Source organism: Paramisgurnus dabryanus, chromosome 5 (genome assembly GCF_030506205.2).
Source record: "Paramisgurnus dabryanus chromosome 5, PD_genome_1.1, whole genome shotgun sequence".
Lineage (NCBI taxonomy): Eukaryota > Metazoa > Chordata > Actinopteri > Cypriniformes > Cobitidae > Paramisgurnus > Paramisgurnus dabryanus.
In genome coordinates this window covers 17962909-17984419 of record NC_133341.1, presented here as the reverse complement: position 1 = coordinate 17984419, position 21511 = coordinate 17962909, and the positions used below count along the sequence as shown (strand labels likewise).

At 38.4% G+C, this 21511-nt stretch overlaps 2 protein-coding genes and 3 non-coding genes across 5 annotated transcripts; 4 read left to right on the top strand and 1 right to left on the bottom strand.

Moving 5' to 3' along the window:
- Positions 1 to 488: 488 nt before the first annotated feature.
- lrsam1 (leucine rich repeat and sterile alpha motif containing 1) lies at positions 489 to 18008 on the bottom strand. The gene is made up of 25 exons (XM_065266833.2): positions 17922 to 18008; positions 17493 to 17653; positions 16791 to 16847; positions 16514 to 16558; positions 16352 to 16429; positions 16185 to 16253; positions 15617 to 15701; positions 15029 to 15150; positions 14823 to 14913; positions 14576 to 14685; positions 13705 to 13734; positions 13496 to 13618; positions 10365 to 10504; positions 10202 to 10246; positions 9854 to 9924; positions 8187 to 8286; positions 7975 to 8062; positions 7548 to 7622; positions 7124 to 7204; positions 6756 to 6851; positions 6007 to 6105; positions 5791 to 5922; positions 5587 to 5656; positions 3079 to 3236; positions 489 to 2445 (listed from the first exon to the last, which is right to left on the bottom strand). Exons 2-25 carry the CDS (start codon positions 17562 to 17564, stop codon positions 2323 to 2325), a joined length of 2160 nt encoding a protein of 719 aa, XP_065122905.1. The 5' UTR covers positions 17565 to 17653; positions 17922 to 18008; the 3' UTR covers positions 489 to 2322.
- Positions 18009 to 18105: 97 nt separating this feature from the next.
- Positions 18106 to 21071, top strand: rpl12 (ribosomal protein L12). Its single transcript, XM_065266836.2, has 7 exons — positions 18106 to 18264; positions 19574 to 19647; positions 19910 to 20008; positions 20096 to 20177; positions 20504 to 20590; positions 20833 to 20945; positions 21030 to 21071. Exons 1-7 carry the CDS (start codon positions 18228 to 18230, stop codon positions 21033 to 21035), a joined length of 498 nt encoding a protein of 165 aa, XP_065122908.1. The 5' UTR covers positions 18106 to 18227; the 3' UTR covers positions 21036 to 21071.
- Positions 19718 to 19844, top strand: LOC135783068 (small nucleolar RNA SNORA65). Its single transcript, XR_010532269.1, has one exon. It is a non-coding gene; the product is annotated as a small nucleolar RNA SNORA65 (small nucleolar RNA).
- Positions 20258 to 20384, top strand: LOC135748950 (small nucleolar RNA SNORA65). Its single transcript, XR_010545571.2, has one exon. It is a non-coding gene; the product is annotated as a small nucleolar RNA SNORA65 (small nucleolar RNA).
- Positions 20636 to 20762, top strand: LOC135783069 (small nucleolar RNA SNORA65). Its single transcript, XR_010545570.1, has one exon. It is a non-coding gene; the product is annotated as a small nucleolar RNA SNORA65 (small nucleolar RNA).
- Positions 21072 to 21511: the final 440 nt, after the last annotated feature.

Sequence of the window (21511 nt, the reverse complement as noted above, 5' to 3'; positions counted from 1 at the left end):
AACGTACTGTAAAGACATGAAGTGGGACCCTTATCTGATTTTAAGCAGACAAAATTAAGTAGTAATCACTGATTTATATTTATTATCTGTTGTTTGTCTGTAAGAGTATATGGTGGGGAGCACCGTAGGTTTGATCAGAGAAATCAAACTTTCCAGCTTTTTTGTTGTTGGGCCTTTATAATTCAATTGTATGTATTTTCTATGTTAACATAATTTTCCCATTTACATAGTATAAAAAAGTGGGTATGTTATAACAATTGTTTTGTAGATGAAAAATTATCTGGTGAATATCTAGCAGAGCGCGACAGAGCTTCAAGCTAAACTAAGTGCAGCCCTAAAGACGATGTAACTTTTAATTTGTTGTACTTTTTAGTTGTAAAGGTGGTTTGGTCACACTTTATATTAGGTGACTATGTAACCAAGTAGCAGAGCTGGAGTTGAAGTTCCTAAGTTCATTAAATACCAGCAAAAAAGAAAAACATGAAAAGTGTTAGTACTGAATGCTTAACTTTCATTTATTAGTCATGCAATCGGAAAAGCTGCAAGGCAGGTATTAACAAATGGAAAACATGATTGGTAAATATACAATAAATGTATCTAATATTATTCTTTATTTAAATTCATGTTCAAGTTTATTTAAAGTCATGCAAAATGTGAAGTTTATTTTGCAGAAGTCTTGACACCTGTAATAACCCACACAACAAAAACAAAAAATAGTATATCAACAGATACACTCCAAAATTGTATGGGTTATTTTTGACCCATAATGGGTAAATAGTGGACAGAACACATTCTGGGTTAAAATGACCTTATGCTTGGTTAAAAATGCTAATTTTATGCAACCATAGGGTATAATAACCCAGCAGTTGCGTTAAACAACCCAACATTGAGTCAATTTTAACCCAGCAGTGTGTTCTGCCCAATAATTACCCATTATGGGTAAAAAATAACCCAGCCGTTTTTAGAGTGAATGATGGGTTGGGTAAAAATACAGAACTTGAGAAATAACACTACATCATGAATATACAGTATGGACAAAGGAAAACAAGTAAAGGCAGCATGTTTATGGTAAATACATAACATTATTATACAATCTCACTGTTGTCAGATACAGTGCTATTTGTGGGGAATCAAATAACCCCAACCCAAATAAAAAGACAAAACTGCACAATGCCTACCCAAGTTACTAACAATAACTAGTTTATATACTTATATTCTAGTATAGTCTACCAATTTTTGGTGCATTCACTGTAGTGTACGTAAGGTTGCAAATTCTACTGGAAAATGCAAAAGCTTTCATGTTTTTTTTTAAATGATGGCTGGGTTTACAGCTGTACAGCAACTACAAGACTTGCAGAAAATTGTCCAGTGCAGCAAAACTGTATTGCACACTGCAATCACATTAATGGTTTTTGATATATATTTCAGATAGAGGGTATGCTGATACTACATATTTATAAGATTATTACTTAAAATCATAGCAGTGTTTCACTTACAGGCAGATGGGCAGAAAAATGTCAGTTTTATTCTGTACAAGAAGTGACTTGATAAGCAGCTTGCATATAAGAGTGCAGAAAGACATTAAGATATTTAATAAACAGGGCAGTACATGAAGTCACTAAATGTGTACAGTAAACCCAGCTGAGTGATGTGGAGAGGTATAGAGCAACATACAGGGTCAGAAATTATTTCACCTTGAACTTATTTCCTATTTCCTGTGTTGCAAAGTCAAATAAAAGCATATTGAAAAGTTTCATCTTATTCAGTGTCTACAACAAAATAAAAAATTCCTTATAAAAACAACAACCTAAATATGTCAAAATACTGGAATAATTTCTGTCTTTTTATGTTTGTAGGTTGTTGTATCCTAATGAAACTTGAGTAACATGAAAGGTGTAAAAGAAACATGTGGTTGATGATCCAACTGCTTGAGAATCCTTGAAATGATTAAAATGCACACAGACGAGTACATATAAAATACAGAAAAGGCACAAGTGCTTTATCTAAAGCAGGTATATTGAGGGCAGTACTAATGCTTAACAGTTAATAAATCAATATCTCTTCGTATTAAGCAAATACTTCTTGCTTTAATTGAATTGAATGGTAAAGGGTTATGATTTATGTCATGTCTATAAAACAGGGGACAGTCTTGCAGTTCCTCTCTGATCGGCTAGTTACAGTGGGGGGAGTTGAGACAATCCAGTAACTTTAAAAGTGCTTAAAGGTTCACAGACATCCATTTCATGCAGTACATGGGAGGAAGGAACAACAATGATGATGCATGAGGTATAAATCATAGATCAAGGTGAAAACTTGCCATCTTCAGCCGAGGTAGAGGCGAACACGTTGAGACACAGAAGCACGGCACAGTGGACAGGACAGTAGGGCATTGCTGCAGGTCTGACAACAGCACACATGACCACAAGGCAGAAATATCACCTGTGACTGCACACAGCAAAAGAAGAGGGAAAGTTGTTACGTAACTTCCTTTTTATTTTTTTTAAGGGATAGTTTAACTAAAAAAGGAAAATTTTGTCATCATTTACTCATCCTCAAGTTGTTGCAAACTTAACAAAATACAAAGGAAGATATTCTGAAGAATCTTTGTAACCAGGCAGATCTGGGGCTCCACTGAATTCAATAGTAGGAAAGAATAATACTATGGAAGTGAATGTTGTTCGAGATATTAACAGAACAAAGACATTTATACAGGTTTGTAACAACTTGTGGGTGAGTAAATGATGACCGAATGTTAATTTTCAGTGAACTATCCCTTTAAAGATCAACTATAATGGTTTTATTCAGTAACCTACATGCACTATTGTTCAAAATTTTTAAAACACTTGACTAAAATATGATCTAAGGCGTGGTGCAAAATTATCACAAAATTACTTACATTTCAGACAGTTTATCAAAAAGCTACTGTTAGATTTTAAATACAATGCACAAGTGACAATGTTTATAGTGGAGTTTTTTACTTATATTTTGTGGCATTGCTGTATTTCATACAATAAACAACTGACCTGAGGTTGAAAAATTTAAATTATATTATCATTAAAATTTTGGTAAAGGTCTTACCTCACGCTCCATGCACACCACACACTCGGAGCTGCTGGGTCCATCAGGACTGGGGGCAGTGGGGGTATTGGGGGTGTTAGGGGTCAGAGGAGGAGTAAGCTGCTGTTGAGCGGTAGGAAACAACAGACCAGTTTCCTCTCGGCCTGTTTTAACCATTGCTGAAAGGAACAAATTTGACACAAATATGATTTGAATTAGTACTGCATACATATTAATTTAAGACTTAAATTATCTCTGTTGTCGATAATTTTATCACATAAAACTCATCACTTGAGCTTCATAACAGCATATGCAAAAGGCGTTAAACACCATCTCAGTCAAAAATGAGATAATATATTGACCGAAAGCTTTCGGCACATATTATACGTTCATCAATGATCAAATCCACTTTATCCCATTCAGAAATAGCGATTTGTTGGCAGAATCCATTAAGAGTTTGCTCATTTACAAGAAAACATTTTAGATGCACTTAGAGGGTGTTGCATCTGAGCTCTTTATATGTAAGATTTTCCTGTCACATTAATTTCTTCATGGTTTAAAATAGCTTGAATGAAAATCTACACTCTTTCCTTATTAAGTATCTGTTGTCCAATGAATGCGCAAATTAGTACCCGCCTGGCCGCCTCCACTAAATCGCATCAGCTCGGATCATAGACATAATATGACATAATACATATATTATATGTATATACACTCACCTAAAGGATTATTAGGAACACCATACTAATAGATTAGGAACACCATACTAATAGTGTGTTTGACCCCCTTTCGCATTCAGAACTGCCTTAATTCTACGTAGCATTGATTTAACAAGGTGCTGAAAGCATTCTTTAGAAATGTTGGCCCATATTGATAGGATAGCTTCTTGCAGTTGATGAAGATTTGTGGGATGCACATCCAGGGCACGAAGCTCCTGTTCCACCACATCCCAAAGATGCTCTATTGGGTTGATATCTGGTGACTGTGGGGGCCATTTTATTACAGTGAACTCATTGTCATGTTCAAGAAACCAATTTGAAATGATTCGAGCTTTGTGACATGGTGCATTATTCTGCTGGAAGTAGCCATCAGAGGATGGGTACATGGTGGTCATAAAGGGATGGACATGGTCAGAAACAATGCTCAGGTAGGCCTTGGCATTTAAACGATGCCCAATTAGCACTAAGGGGCCTAAAGTGTGCCAAGAAAACATCCCCCACACCATTACACCACCACCACCAGCCTGCACAGTGGTAACAAGGCATGATGAATCCATGTTCACATTCTCTTCACGACAAATTATGACTCCATCTGAATGTCTCAACAGAAATCGAGACTCATCAGACAAGGCAACATTTTTCCAGTCTTCAACTGTCCAATTTTGGTGAGCTTGTGCAAATTGTAGCCTCTTTTTCCTATTTGTAGTGGAGATGAGTGGTACCCGGTGGGGTCTTCTGCTGTTGTAGCCCATCCGCCTCAGGGCTGTGCGTGTTGTAGCTTCACAAATGCTTTGCTGCATACCTTGGTTGTAACGGGTGGTTATGTCAGTCAAAGTTGCTCTTCTATCAGCTTGAATCAGTGGGCCCATTCTCCTCTGAACTTTAGCATCAACAAGGCATTTTCGCCCACAGGACTGCCACATACTGGATCTTTTCCCCTTTTCACACCATTCTTTGTTAACCCTAGAAATGGTTGTGCGTGAAAATCCCAGTAACTGAGCAGATTGTGAAATACTCAGACCGGCCTGTCCGGCACCAAAAACCATGCCACGCTCAAAATTGCTTAATTCACCTTTCTTTCACATTCTGACATTTAGTTTGGATTTCAGGAGATTGTCTTGACCAGGACCACACCCCTAAATGCATTGAAGCAACTGCCATGTCATTGGTAGATTAGATAATTGCATTAATGAGAAATTAAACAGGTGTTCCTAATAATCCTTTAGGTGAGTGTAGATTCTACATTCTGCAGTTTCAGACATAGCTCTCTGGTTTCACAATGCATGCTTGAGCTGCACTTTGGCAGCACAATTATTTTGCGCATTCAAGAGCATTCAAACTGCACGTGTGTTCGCGTCACATAAGTGGAGCTGAAGCAGCATTGCTGCAATAGTTTCAGCGACAAGTTTATGCGGCATTCCAAACATATGACTCATAACTACTGATCCACTCGTTCAACTGTGATGATGTGATCGGGTACATGTTATTATACCACGGGTCTGCTGAATGCTGTATTCTGATTGGCTGAGAAATGTTCCGTGGGTATGCATTAACCTCCTACGACCCGAGTTTTGGTTTGTCTTTTTTTATTATTTCTTTCAGCTATTGGGGTTAGAAAGAACCAATAAATATAACAACCAAATATTTTTCTTTGAACATGAGGCTGTGTAATTGCCCACGTTTGTGTACAACAGGTTCCAGTTGCACAGAATTAAGTATTATGGTGCAAACAATAAAAAATGTGATGTCCACGTATGTGGACATCCAGGTCTTAGGAGGTTAAAAATGATCTAGAGGAAATGTATCTTACGGTCAGAATAGGTGCGTTCCCTGGCCCAGTGAAGAAGAGCTTTCTGCACACCAACCTCATTGATCCCCAGCTATAAAACAAACAGCAAAGATGTTGTTTGTAAAGAATCATCTTGACACACCGGTAGCCAAAAATCATGACAAATGCCTACAAACACAAAACAACACCCCTCGCATAAAGGCAAAATTGGGAAAAAGGGCAGACCTTGCTTAGGTCTTTGGTGGTCATGTGACGCAAGGCCTCAGCACTGATTCGGTGGTGAGCTATGACTGGCAGGTAATGTTGAGCAGAGAGTTTACACAGTAGATTTCCAAGCTCTCTATCCACAGCTGCCTCCTGACAAGAGAGGATAGTACAGTTTGAATGACACTGAACGTCAATCCCAGTTACTCTATGAACCTGTTTGTGAGAGGCGCCGACCTGCATACGCAGAGACAGTGGTTTGGCATCCAGGAGTCTCTGATATTGGATCATCCAGTAGTTCTGTTGATTGGATTCACTCTTCTGCTCTAACTCCACCTGAAGTTCAAAGAAACAAAGGAAAATAACACAAACGTACAGCACTGACCTTACAAATCACAAGGAATAAACATGTATTTACATGTATTGTTTGTTATAATTTAACACCATGTGTTTAGGATTTTCTGTAGTCTCTACCACAGAAATGGGCCGTCATGGGCTTTGGGCAGTCATAGCCTGACGGCGCATTCACACGGGGCGTAAGCGTTGACGCTTCCCATTCACTTTTAATGGGTGACGTCAAGCGTTGGCGAACTGAATTGTGGATCCGTCGGCGCTGCGTCAGTGCCGTTGCTCGCGGCAGAAGTTGAACATTTCTCAACTTTTCAAGCGGCAACGCGTGCGTCAGCCAATCTTATCGCCGTATGCAAATAACCTAGGCAGAGCCAGCCAATTACGTTTATGGAAGACCGGAGCTTGTGTTGCGGCCACAGTCATTGGCTGTTGGCCACGCTTCAGACAAGCCTTCCGTTAAGCGTTAACGCTTACGCCCCGTGTGAATGTACCGTAATGGTTAGAGAGTCACACTTGTGACCCGTAGGTCGCGGTTTGTATTCCAAGACCGGCAGGCAACCACTAAGGTGCCTTTATGTCCAGTGTCTCCTTTAACAGAATCAAGAACCAAGGACTGTTATCTGTCAATCACTTACCAGGACCTGCTTGAGCTCGGTCTCCCTTTGGTCCTTTTGTTTGAGTAACTGTTGCAAAATATCAGTCAGAGCTGTCCTTTGCTCAGCCAGCACCTCCTACCACAGCACAGACAAACAGTAAATACACGGACACATACATAAACACTCCACATAATTCCTAGTCTCGATCAAAATGACTGCTGTGACAACTTATAGATGCAATGTAAGCATGTTGTTTACATAGGAATGGGATGGAATGGAGTAACCAGAAAAAGAAAAAGGCAAAAAAGGCAAAGTGACATGAAAATCCCCACTCCTCACTATTCTCAACAGAATGCTAAACCAAAGAACAACTATGAACAACTATGTTATCTATTTCTGCCACGTACCTGCAGGTTCTCAGTGTCCAAATTCCTCCTCTTAACCTCCAGCTTTGTCAACTGCAATAACTCTGCCTCTATGAGTTTAATCTATGGATACAAGCATATAGTGGGGGTGTGAATGGCCCCATGGAGACATGACAAAACACAGCCACCTTTTGGGATCTGCATCATGAAGGTTGCATCCAATGAGAAGTGGGATGTGAAAAGCATGGGCTGACTGAAACTGCGCAGGACTTTTAACTGATTGACTAAAACAAGACTAGCCGAAACATTATTTAGTAAGTGAAACGGCTTTATATTAAGAGTCCCCAAAAAATGTTTATACTTGTATATTGTGCAATTTCAGATTAAGCCCTGTATCAACTTAATAAGAATGGATATTTGGTGTGGTCTTAATCTTGGATAGTATTGGTAACTTTAAGCAGCATACCTGATTGCGGATGTAGGCGTGCACGCTGTCTTTCTGGAGCTGGAGGGCCTCAAAAGCAGCCTTCTGTATTTGTTCCTGCAAACAATGAACCAATCAGAAACAAGGTCATTATATTTTTACACAGTGTGCCATTCTGCCTAACGAATGACCTGCAACCATAAAGTTAATATTTTACTAGACAATGACAACTCTTGTAATATACAGTAAGTGGTATTTCATTTAATTCAACTTATTTTGCCTGCAGAGGAAATAGTGAACTGGCTACATTTTTATATGTTTAGTTTTTATAAGAACAATCATTTATATATGGGCTCATATATTTTCTAAATTGACCTGCCATTAGTTTAAAAAGTATATTAAAATTTTAAAATTATGGCATTCGGATAGAATTTGTACAGAAGTGAATGCAGAAGAACAGCATAGTTACCTCTTGGATGATCTGACTAATGGCTTTGCTTTTGTCTAGCTGCTGCAGGGACAAAACTTCATCAAATCTTTTATCCAAATAGTCCAAACTAAGCGGACAAAAAAAGAAAAAATAAAGAACAATAAAAAAAGAACGCATAATTTATTATTCATTAAACTCTGAAACAAAACTGTTTGCCATAACCTGATTTTAACTAATGCTTAGAGTCTTACCTCCTGCAGGCCTCGGACACTAAAATCTGTTTTTTGGTTTCACTGGCTTCCTGCACTAATCGCAGAGAGCAACTCTCAAACAGCATCCTCTGCATGGCACCTGTAAACATGTCAACTTCAGTACCACTACAGTAGCTACCGGCAGGAGACAGAAAACTGACACAACAAACCTGCATTGTTTATATGGGCACCAAAGCCCAATATGTCTGAAACATGCATGCTAACAGCTAGGCAACAGCTATGCCTAAAAACTACTTAAAGGTGCCAAAGAATGCATTGATAGAATAGGTTTAATAGTTCTCTGATATCTACATAGAAGGTATGTGATTTTATTAAGTGCAAAAATGATCCAGTGATGGTTTAACATGTTCATTAACAACCCTATGATTTTCCTTAGAATGAAATGGGCTGTTATTACCTTATTTGGAAGGGTGATGAATAATAATATTGAGCTCCGCTCTAATTGGCTGTTTTAGCAGTAGCTCACATTAGTAAACAAATCTATCTGTTTTAGACTGTATCAGACGAAGGTCAAGATTTTGAGAAACAACCAATTGTTCGGAAATTGGACATGGACGTTTCTGATTGGTAAGCTTATTTGTGTTTATTTCAGTATGGACTTTAAAATGTTACTGTAACGTCAATAGTAGAACTACATAGCATATAGTGTTAACTCAGCAGTCAAAACTTTTGAAAACAGCATTGTAACATCATTGTAATTAATTTAATGTGTAATTTAATGTTGGGGCATGCATCTCGACTTTATTGTCATAGTCAGTGTTATGTTGAGATTCGCGTTTTTTTTGCAAACAATCATGTTTCAGGCTAATGATATGTTATTACCATGTACAGAACCTTATTATTTATCCATGCCTAGGTAAATACAGTTTTTCATTCTATGGCACCTTAAATATGGCTTCCTTTCGGAATATAACATCAAGGGCCAGATTTACTAAACAGGGCAAATTAGCGCATGAGCGCAATTCCAAAAATGCGCTGATGGGAGTGGTGATATCTGCGGGTTATTTACTAAAAAAGCGCTTTTTAAATAACACAGGCGCAACAGCTGATTTCCATAATGACCAACCAATCTACTAAGAGCAGCGCAAATTAGCGCATGGTTGCAAATAAGCAGAGATGATGCTCCTGCAGGTGCATGTGATATACAGGCCGATAAATAAAGGCAGAGAGACGCGTGAACTTATCTGGTAAAATGATCCTGGAAATCCTCTCCCTTCTACCATGCAGTCTCTGATTTCTGCGATGTCTCCTCCTAGCAACAACAATTGCAGCCATTTCGAGCGCAAAATGATTTAAGACATGCTTTTTTTCGGCGTTAAATAGTCGCGCAAATGCCATACATAACACATGCGCAAACATTAGTAAATCGCGTTGCGTGAATCATTTAAATAGTCTCCTCCCAAAATGTTTGCGTCTGAAAGGGAAACTCCTAGAAATGCATATGCAATCAGGTCAGTCGCAAAAAGAACTAGACCACACCTTTTCAGCGCTAATGATCCACTGCGCGTCTTTAGTAAATTCCGACATCGCTATTTACCGCCAAAATGATGGTTTACGCTGGCGCAAGCGCTTAGTAAATCTGGCCCCAAATATCTTTATTGAAACGTATAAGAATTTGATGAGAAATATAATTTATTAATACTCACTTGCCACTTCCTTCTTCCTTAAAGAGTCTGCTTCTTCCTGTGTGATGGCAGTAAGGTGTTCTATTCGTATTCTTAAAAACAGTTCAAAAAACATTAGTGAAAAAGAAACCACACTTTAAGGGCTAGACCCTTCTGAAAAACAAACATGACTTTCCCGGGAGTGTTTTGAATTACAGAACACACTATGATGCAGCAACCATACAGATCAGTAATTTTAGTAACGCTGCAGTCTGCATGAGTGAATTTCTTAAGTGGATCCATTAGACAGTGGATAATTCACTTAGCAAATGCTGCATTGATGGCAGACACTCATGGTACATTAGAGACCAGTGTGCAATTTCCACTCACCGGTCCTTCTCCAGAGCTTGCAGAAAGGTGGCACTCTGAGCTTGTCTATCAAACATAGAGGAATAATCAAATTACTTTGTATGAATGGCAGAATACTCATGGACTGACTAAGCATGATTAAAGCATCAAAAAATGCTTCGGTACTGTTCCGTTGTGTTCTCACCGATTGTTATCAAGCAGGAGATCAGAGACACGACTCATAAAACTCCTCTCTGCCTGACGCACTTTATCAAGCATCTTCTGCCTCTCTGCTTCTTGGGCCTTTTGCTGCTGAGACACACCTAATTCTAACCGTTCCTGCTCCTGAGAGACAGAGAGAGAGAGAGAGAGAGAGAGAGAGAGAGAGAAATTGCTTGAGTGTTGTTCTGTTCAATCAAATTAAAGGCACAGTTCACCCAAAAATAAAAATTCTGTCATCATTTACTCACCCTCATGTTGTCTAAAATCTAACAAATGGTGGAAGCACACAATTGAAGGTACCCATTGACTTCTATACTGCCCTCCAAAGCCTAAGTGCAGTATCTACGCAAACACTGAAACTGAGAAAAATGGCTTTAAAGTTTTTACACTAGCCAGCCAAACATGTTGTAGGTAGATTAGTGGTAATGCATTCATGTAATGCCTTGTTAGGAAGAAATTTTTTATAGATAAAAAACATGACCACCGATGTGACCTTTGACTCCCAAAATGCAGATACTGCACTCTGCCTTTGAAAGACCTTACACAACTAAAACACTATTGCAAAAGCAAAGTGCAGTATCTACGAACTAAATGTGTTCATTTAACTTTTTCTCATGCTTCTTAATACATTTTGATTGTTTTTAATAACTGTAATAGTTTTATTTATGTTTGTGAATGCTAAAAATGCTCCTTTTACCACAAAGAGAGTATTTAACTCACTTTATTAATTTTTATTTATTAAAAAAATTACATTAGACAAGGTTTACTTTAAAACAGTAGTTAAAAATTAACATAATTTAAAAATAGAAGAACCTGTTTGTCCCAAAGACATTATTGTTTCAAATGTACTATAAGTGGTAACTAACAGTATGTACATTTTAGTTAATTTTCATCTCAAAGTAGCACAGTTATGTAAACTTAGATATTTTTAAGATTAGCTTAAGAAGTACTAAACAAAATGTTTTAATATTAAGTAGCCTACAAAATTAGTTCGTGGAGAAAGAGCACTTATTATGGAAGTGTACTTTTTCACATAGTGTGCTTTCTGCTGGCCCGGCTGCGCTCGTCAGTTTGACTGGGCTCCGCTATCTTTGCCTAACAATAAAACTTTACCAGACTCTTATCAAACTTTTGAAGGAGTAACCCCTGTCAATACAATTTGATTAGCTGCCTAAAAAGTGGAGAGATGTTCGAATCAACAAACACCAATGCGCTTGAATCGGATTATATCATTATTGTCGGAGGATATTGCCTTCAATGGACGAGCACAGGTAGGTCAAAACTTGCTAGCAGCTGGCTAGTCAATGTTAACTACTTATAAAGCTGTAATTTGCCTTAGCATGAGGTATTATTTAGCTATCTTCCTTACCAGTATTTGTTTTTTTGCGTTTTAACGCGAGTTCAACCATCATTTGGCCGCGGGATTGTGCCATGGTTTGTTGTTTCTGTGTGTTACGATCGGGGGAAACCGCAGTATCTGCGGTATCAAAGCTGGAAAAACAAAGCCAGAACGCAGTAACATCACTTACTGCGGTTTGCCTTGGTATTAGCATGGATTTTGTAGTTACTGCAATTTTGACACCCTCATTTCTCTGAAACGGGACAAAATTGAACCAGGAGACTTTGTCACAAGACAGAACAGATGTCATAAAGCTCATTTCAAGCCTTAACTCAATTTCGACCAAGTGTGTAGTTACTGCGCTTTCGCTTTGGACGGCAGTATAGTAGGAAAAACAAATACTATGACCATCAAATGTGTGCTTCCCATCAAAATATCTTCTTTTATGTTCAACAGAATAAAGAAACTCATACAGGTTTAGAACAACATGAGGATGAGTAAATTATGATTTTTGGGTAAACTATGCCTTTAAAGGCGCTCTAAGCGAATAATGTGCGACGTCACTTCCTGTTGATGTTTGAACTGTTTTCAAACAGACGGAGCGTAGCTAACTCCTCCCCCTCCCCCTCCCTTCCATGCTTTCATGAACGCGCCCAACCCCCACCCCCAAATCCTTCTTGTCGTTTATTGGCTGGAATACTTTGTTTAGTTTTGTGATGCTAGGTTTGGCCATTTGTTGATATTGCCGTTTGTGAAGCCTGGGCTGTCTACAGAGATCGCGTTTTTTTACAGTTTGATCAGCGGACAGGCAGCAAGCAGATAGTGAGGAGATGTTTCCGGTATGTAACAAAAAATGTTTTATGGTCTAAAACGCTTCAATTCGCTTAGAGCACCTTTAAGTACATATATAGATTGTATTATATGCGTATTATATATGTCCCGTACACACTGCATATTAATTCGGTTGTCACTTCACCTTTTAATGCTTATACTGTTCTGTACACACACACAGTTCAGTAATTTATGGGACTGACAACCGCATTCTACAACCAAATTAACTGCCGCAAAATCCAGGTAGCGACAACCGCATTTACAGAAACTCTGCATAGTGTGTACATAACCGAACTGAACAACTAGTAGTTAATATATAGTGTTAAACATGAATCATGTACAAATCAGGTCTTTCTTCTGAAAAAATAAATGCCTAGAAGGGAAAAATGTCTTCTGTATGCGCGGTGCAGAAAATGACAGAGGCACGAGCGTTTGCTGACTAGTGTTGCCAGATCTTACACAAAAAAAACAGCCAACAAGAAAAATCCAATAATAAACCGAAATAAATGCAAATGCTTTACCTAAAAGTAAAAAATATTGGGACTGGAATCTTGATCACCAAAAACTTGATCACTTCTTGAGAAAACCAAAACGGTATGCAAGTACAAAAAAGACGAGGACCTGGCAACAGTGCAAGACAGCGCGCTGTGGAGCAGCCTTTAAATGCATACAATACACAACGTCAAGACGGAGGTTTATTGCAAAACATAACGCTGTCAAATTATTTTGGTCAAAGCTGTGAGTGATAAGCACGCTAGATGGCAGAACGTTGCTATGGATATCTCTGTGTCAATCGTCACATTTTGGGAGTGAGTCTTGTTCTGTACAAACAGAAACGAACATTAAGTTGATTCACTCCCGCATTTAAATGCGGTTGTCACTACGGAAAGCTTGCAGTGTCTACGAGACCATAGATTTGCGTTGTGTCCAGTTAGCATGGTTACCTGTTTGACAAACAGCAGAGCGTCCTCTTTGCGGGAGTTGTTGAGGAAGAGGAGTTGAGTGTGCTCTCGCTGTTTCTCCTCTAGCTCCTTCTCAAATATCACCTTTTCCTGCTGTTTCTGCTCCTGATGGAGGTACGAAGAGAAAGAGATGTAATAAATACTTCACTAGAAGATCCGACAAGAACACCACAAAATAAGATCAAACGTACCTTTCTCTTCTCATAGTCCATGTATTTGATCTGCAGTGTCAGCAAGGATATAAAAATTTGCAAGTCATTGTCACATTAATTGAGAAAATTATCGGTAATTATTTGTTATTGTTCTTTTGGGCATATCCCATAAAATGTAAAAAGTGAGAACTGTCCTCTAGTGTTGTCATGTAAAGTGATAAAGCATGAAAGAAGTGCAAAAGAGCTACAATAAAAGCTTTTTTAACTTTCATGTTAGGTTCATTTGACAGGTTTGTCTCAACATTAACAAAAAGTGTTTTGATTAAATTATAGTTCTTAATAATCAAAGCAAGCAATTTACCAGTGGCGGCCGGTGACTTCTTTTTTCAAGGGCGCAGGATGCAAAGTCTGTCACAAAATGTATGTAGCTCGTCATGTGTGTGGTTCGTAGTTTAAAAAAATGTGTTCTGCGCATCGAGAGATTCTGTGTGCATCACGTGTCTTGTCAAAATAAGTGCATGCTGCAGACACGTCTAAAGGGTTTAAGATAAAGAGACGCTCACGTTTGCCAGATACTCGCATAATCTCATGCGCAATCAGAGTTCACTGTTAAGGGAGTGTCTTGCGTGTATTTTGTGAACTTGGCGTCTCTTTTATCATAAACAGTTTTGACGCATGTGCAGCAGGCACTTATTTTGATAAAACACATGATGTTCACATGACGCAACAAAAACATATTTTTGAAAACACAAGCAACACATATGACACTCAGAACACATATTTTGGTCGAAAGAGCAGTCACAAGCCGCCACTGCAATTTAACCAGTATATTAAAGTAATACACTGTTTTCTAGTCAAGCTTTATTGGGTTGTCTTTTCTTCATAATCTATGTAATAAATGTTTACTGACCTGCCAAGACATCTCCTCCCCATCAACACAATCCTCATCCGGCTTCGCTCCATCATGCTCCAACACAGGCAGGAGATACTGGGATGGAGGGCAATACTCCAGACCCATTTCTGAACCACATGAAAAACTGAATTTACAAAACAAACCTGTGCACATAATTACCTTCATCCATAATTAATTAAACAAATTAAATGAATTTAAATTCAAATGTGAGGTACACTGTTAGAAATAGATGTACGCAACTCACCTGAGCAAAGGTACTGCTGAATTTCCTCTGTGCCACTTGTACACACTGATGCAGGAGGATAGCTCATAACATTTGCATCCAGGATCAGGCTCTGTCACATCACACATATATGATCTTGTTAATGAAACTGTGCTGGTCACATTGCCAATGAGCTTAATCTAAAACTATTTAATCTATAACTTTTTGTTTCCCTAACAACAACTCACTTCCAAAGTGCGAGCACAGGCCAGTTCCTTGGGTAGCTCTCTGATGCTGTTTTCACTTAGGTCCAGTGTGCGGAGACTGCTCATTCGACCCACAGATACAGGAATCACAGTAAGGCAGTTCGCTGTGTAAGTAAAACGTTTTGTTTAACAGGGGACTCGCAATATTAATACATTTTCTCCTCCTTTTGTGTATATTTTTACTTTCCTTCTTAACATGAATCAAGTTACTGACAAAAACTACTGTCTGAAAAACAAACACTAACAAAAAACTAAATTTGCGACCACTAAAGAAACTACATTTACCACTAAAAAAAACTACATTTACATTGTTCTTATAAATACATTTAAAAATAAAATAAGCATATATGTGGCCCTACCTGTGAAAACCCAGCTAAAGTATTTATGATTTACTGTTTTAAAATAATCCTACATAATATAAAGAACATTATGTAAAAATATAACCTTGATATCTTTTATATTGACTAAGCAAGGCCCTGATGCTCCTGATAGTTAGATTAGACTAATATGTAAGACTTTATCCTGTATTTCACAAACAGGGTCACATAGTTTTAAAAGCACAATACAAACCTTTCACATTTAGTGTCTGTAGATGCCGTAGATCCCCTATAGTGTCCGGCAGCTGTTTAATTTGATTCTTTTCTACATTCAGCACCTTAGTAAAAAAGCAATTTATTTATGGATTAAATATTAACACTGCTATACTGTTAATATAGTCATGGCTATAGTCATACCACATCCTTGAATGTTTTACTGATAAGTTATCATAAAATATAAATGGTAAGAAAAAAATCTGACTAAATTAAGCAAATGTTTTAAGTTCCAGCCCTGAATTATGAAAATATAATAATAATAATAATAATAATAATAATAATAATAATAATAATAAGTTTAATTTATATAGCGCCTTTCCATAGCTCAAGGACGCTTCACAATAACAGGTAACAGTAAATACATAATGGCTGACATTTAAAGTTAAAGTGCTGTAGGCTCTGAACAGTGTTATAGCAGTACCTGTGCGAATAGGTAGTCTACATCATAGCTTATGTTATACTGTAGGATCATTGCTATCAGATGTATAAATGTCATTTAACAAACAACAACCCACGTTAGGTTTCCTAATATTTTATGCATTTACCTGCAAGGACAAAAGCTGCCCCAGGTCATCGGGAAGTGATGTGAGCTTATTATCATGGAGATCCAAAACCTTATAAAAAAGGGCAGAGATTTTGATACTGTAAATATACATTTACAAGATGTACAGGAAATTTTATGACATTAGTGTCACCAATCGATTTATCTCACCTTTATGGTTGCTAAGGCACTAATGCAGCAACCTTTAGGTATAAATGATTTTAAATAATTTCCATGGAGAATAAAGACCTGCAATTAAAATGGAAACTTTTGTTAAAACTCCAACAACTAACAGTTAAAGGAAAACAGAAACATTGTGGTTAAAAGACTCACTTTTTTCTGGAGAACTTTACAGATGGAAAAGGCACAGGAAGGAACCTGCAGACAAGCATTCAAAAGATTCGTCACATGGTCAGATGCAAGCAGGTATCAAGCAATAGGTCAACCTGACTTTTGTGGGTTGAAATAAAGTATCATACAAAATATGCAAGTCAGAAAACAAAAAGAAGGTTTACAAATAAAAAATCAGAATGCAGGAGACATGTCCAACTCAAAAATAGTAATTTTCAATGTAAATACTGTTTCTCTTTGTTGGTTTTTACTTTCTCACCTCTGTAAGCTCACAGGCAGAAATATCCAGAACATCATCAGCGCCTGCTTCTTTGGCCTGCAACATTGATACATACGTGTTAAAGTCTGAAACGCTGTGATAGTAAGATGCTACTATAAAACAATACAGAGCTGCTTTGTAAACTATACTTATTGTTGGCTCCATAGACTCTATGGCATAAAGCAGTGGTTCTCATACTTTTTAATTTCAAGGCCCCCTAGTTGCCCACAACAATGTTTGAAGGCCCCCCACTCACTCACCCCAATTTTTCCACATAAAATTAAATAGAACATGGAATGACTAGACAGATGTATATTCGCTACTAAAATGGGCAAAAAAAGAAGAAACATCTTGTTTTTTGTGTTTTTTTTTTTTTTTTTTTTTTGCTTGTTTTAGCTTATTTGAATATTTGTTTTGTCCAATTTTTTTTACATTTTAAGTCATTTTGAGCCCCCCCTGTGGGCCACGACCCACTGGTTTGGAAACACTGGCATAAAGAAATGTCTTAGGGAAATGTGAATGCTTTCTTTATTTAAGTCCCTTTGAATAAAGGAAATGTAAACAAATGTGTGCATACTTACAGTAAACTCTGTTTCACAAGGAACGTCCAGTAGCACTATTGCTAAAGCAATGCATTTGCAGCAAATGTTTTAATATTTTGAAGCTAACAGACCTATTATTAACGATAATGTACAAACTCACCAAGCACAACTGGTACTCAAATCGTTTCTTTGAATCCTCACTAGGTTTCTTCTTTTTCGAGAACAGAAACATTTTGAGGCCAGCGAGTTGAAGTTCGTCTAGTCAAAACCCCACAACATCCACAAAAGCCACTGCCTGTTTAGTGTGTCACTTGACTAGCGCTGTCAACAGAGTGAAACGGAATAATTAAATTCAAGCATTAAAAACAAAACATTTCAATTAAATCACCCGATTAACTCATATAATCACGCGCATATAATCTATTCGATATTCTTATACAAATGGTTCATTGGTTTAATAAAAGCGAGCAACGTTATTAACATTTTCCATAAAAACACCCATACCTTGCGAATAACGTCACACGACACTGTGCCCCCCTTGAGAAACATCTAAACTATCTCGTTAAAAAATGGGATGCTTGAGACACACCTTTAGAGTGTCTCAAATATCGATTTGACAGTCCCGTCTGGTGTATAAACACCGCTCTAGATTTACTTCCTAAAAGCAGGAACAACTTATCGGATGTTGTGAATGACGTAATCATTTACTGCGGTGTAAAAGGTTGCTCAGTTCTCGCGATATTTCGAAGGCTTTATATTTGCAGCGTGACGTTATGTTGGCCTTTTCCTTTTTGCTTTGGTGAAGGTGCAACAGTAATCGGTCGTCCCGAATCCGGGTTCATCCGACACCCTCACCAGTTTAAATTATACTGAGCTCAACTTCATCTGAAACATCATGCCTCCTAAATTCGACCCCACCGAGATTAAAGTTGGTATGTGTTGAATACGGTAACGTTTTGATGGACTGATTAGTCGGTCTATGAGCGGCCATGTCTGTGGCTAGACCTCTTGTCCGTTTGTGTGAAAGGGTAACGTTGGGAAGCTTTACTCTATTTTTAAACTTTGCTGAAACGATTGTTGTGAATATGTAGCTTGATAACCGATAGACAAAATCCGACCGGGGACGAGAAGCTCGCATCGCTGTCGGTAACGTGTTGGACTTTACGCACGCTAATTGTTAGCTTGTGGCGTGTAAACGTAGTCAAGAGTTATAAAATGTGTAAACCTAGAAGCGTTAACGTACTTGAAGAGATGAACAGAGCTTGAGTTTGGTATATATCTGATTCAGCTCCACGTGGTAAAGCTTTTAGTCTCGCACGTGGACCCGAGTCTAGTCCTAACTTTAAATGTAGCGCGTGGTAAAATGTACAGCATGTCGTGCAGTACAGTGAGCTACAGCAGCCATCTGCTTGTTTCTTTACGTCTGTAAAATTACATTGCTGTTTAACATTAACGTACGATTCCTCAAAGCATTAGGAAAGCAAAGTGGGTCTTTTTTTACTATTGTATAAACGACAGATTTGAGGGTGTTTGCATTAAATGCACAAATTAAGTTAGCTTTTTATTTTTAGCTTTTTAGATCTCTGGTGCATAATCAGTGTTCATTTAACATAAACTTATCTTTATTTAAGACCTGACAAATTAAATGGATTCTAGACCGAAATCAACCCGTTAATTAAACCAGGTTAGGATTTGGGGTGTTTTAGTTATATTCTATTCTGTATAATGTCCAGAAATGGGGACAACCCTTTAAAATCATCATAGGCTGTCGTTATGACAATGTAGAGGGTGTGTACCACATGTGTATGCTACCCCAACCAGAACAGAAATGCTTTATTGAAAATTGAAGGAATGCATATCTGTTTTCAGATCAGCCCAGTATGGTTTGGCTGTGATTTTGGTTTTAAGAGATTACTTGCATAGCTGGATTTTCCCTTTGTTTTTTTGCCGACCATAGTTGACCCAGCTGTAATATAAACCACAATGTGTGATGCACAAGTAAATAAATGCAGTCTCATCTCATATTTGGATGTTCCATTGTGTTATAAGCCAAGCTTATGACAGCATTTGTCATTCAAATTGAACATTTTGGCGTTTATGGTTGTAAAATCCATAATTTTACTTATAACTTACTGGTTTTGTCTTGTTAGTGTTTTGATAAACTCTGCTTCTACAAACCCTGTAATAGTTGACATGTACTTGACATGCTGATGCTTATTGCTTGTTTTTGTCCCCATCCAGTGTATATGAGATGCACAGGTGGAGAGGTTGGTGCCACTTCCTCACTGGCCCCCAAAATCGGACCTTTGGGTCTTGTAAGTTTTTTTTTTCTGTTTTACTGTGTTTTTGTATTCAGTCTATCAATGGAAGTTTATAATGCAGCCTCCAGCCACTATGCTAGTCTTTTAAAGTGACTGTGTATAATCCAGTGGAGGCTAATAATGACCCAGCTCTAGGAAGCAGGGCTGCCCAACCTAATGGGTAACTCTGTGCCGAAAGGCCTGGAACAAACCATTCCTGTCACACAAGTTGACTCTGTTTAATGCTGCATCCTTATCTTTGTGTGTTGTTTTACAGTCCCCCAAAAAGGTGGGTGATGACATTGCAAAGGCTACCGGTGATTGGAAGGGCCTGCGTATCACTGTGAAACTGATCATCCAGAACAGGCAAGCAGCGGTAAGCAGCACCCCTAATGACCTAAACATTTAATACTTGACATTGTCCAACCTAAAAAGATGTTTACTAGTCTTGTTTGTTTCTCAGATTGAAGTAGTGCCATCAGCCTCTGCCCTTATCATTAAGGCTCTGAAGGAACCTCCTCGTGACAGGAAGAAGGTCAAGAACAGTAAGTTGAGCTTTTTGACCGACTGGAATAGTATTTTAGCAGTGTTGTGTGTTAATTTTATAGTTCTTAACTGTAAGCCACCCGCCACTATGCTAGTCTGTTAAAGTGACTGCGTATAATCCAGTGGTGGCTGATAATGACCCAGCTCTAGGAAGCAGGACTGCCTAATTAAATGGGTAACCCTGTGCCGAAAGGCCTGGAACATTCTATGTGGTTGTAAGCATTGCCATTTTGTTTGCTTGCTGGCTTTTATAGTCACCATGTAAATGTGTTAGTATGTGACCTTACCTATTCTAGGTGTCCTGACGTTTCTTTTCCTTTTATAGTCAAGCACGCTGGAAGCGTTACTTTCGATGAGATTGTCGCCGTTGCCCGTGTCATGAGGCCACGATCTATTGCCAGGGAGCTCTCTGGTTTGTATTCACTCCCTTTTCTTCAAACTTTGTATTGACCAGCCTCCCGCCACTATGCTAGTCTGTAAAAGTGACTGTGTATAATCCAGTGGAGGCTAATAATGACCCAGCTCTAGGAAGCAGGGCTGCTCCACAAAGTGGGTAACCTTGTGCCAAAAGGTCTGGAACAACTTGTGAAATAAGCATTCATGAATGAAGTTATGTTGATCATGGGAATTAATTGATCTTTGTCCTTTTCTCAGGTACTATTAAGGAGATCCTTGGCACAGCTCAGTCTGTGGGCTGCACCATTGATGGTCGCCCTCCCCATGATGTCATTGACGACATCAACAGTGGCAAAGTGGAGTGCCCAACTGTAAGTATGAATAACATTTTGTGCAAAGTAAGGTTTTAATATTTAAAATTTGGTTTTAACTTTTGGTTTGTATCTTTCTTGCAGGAATAAATGCAGTGGAGACAATAAAAAAGTTGAAAAGTTCAAGTGGTGTTGTCTGGCTTGCTTCAATAAATTATGGTCATATGGGGTGGTTTTCCAAAAAGGGCTTATCCTAGTTTCAGGCTAAAATGTATGTTTATGCTAGCCTGGCTCCGCCCTCCTACGTGCTTCCGCTTATTTTTCATTTCGCTTCAACAGTACGTCTGGGATTTCTCTATAGAGTTTCGTTTTCTCCTGCAAAAATCTGCAGGACCAATCAGCGAACAGATGGGGGTGGCTAAGAACGATGACGTTGAGGTCGTGCGTCAGTTTGAGTTGTAGTTCAGTAATGGCAGCGGAGAAAGACGTGAGAAAAGCTATTCGGTCCGTTGTTGCAAAACTGCCGAATATACAGAAGTTAAAGCCGGAGCAAGAACCAGGTTTGCTAAATTTTGTTTGTCTGATTATTCTGACTTGTTGTTTCCGGACCGTTTCGGTGCATGATA

Excerpts from the sequence above, each read along its gene's own strand:
- lrsam1 (XM_065266833.2), bottom strand. The coding sequence starts at position 17,564 with ATGTTTCTGTTCTCGAAAAAGAAGAAACCTAGTGAGGATTCAAAGAAA. Across the intron at positions 10,505-13,495 it reads CTCTGCTGTTTGTCAAACAG|GAGCAGGAACGGTTAGAATT; the intron begins GTAACCATGCTA and ends TCTGTCTCTCAG. Across the intron at positions 7,205-7,547 it reads ACGCCTACATCCGCAATCAG|ATTAAACTCATAGAGGCAGA; the intron begins GTATGCTGCTTA and ends TTGTATCCATAG.
- rpl12 (XM_065266836.2), top strand. The coding sequence starts at position 18,228 with ATGCCTCCTAAATTCGACCCCACCGAGATTAAAGTTG. Across the intron at positions 18,265-19,573 it reads CCCCACCGAGATTAAAGTTG|TGTATATGAGATGCACAGGT; the intron begins GTATGTGTTGAA and ends GTCCCCATCCAG. Across the intron at positions 19,648-19,909 it reads AAATCGGACCTTTGGGTCTT|TCCCCCAAAAAGGTGGGTGA; the intron begins GTAAGTTTTTTT and ends GTTGTTTTACAG.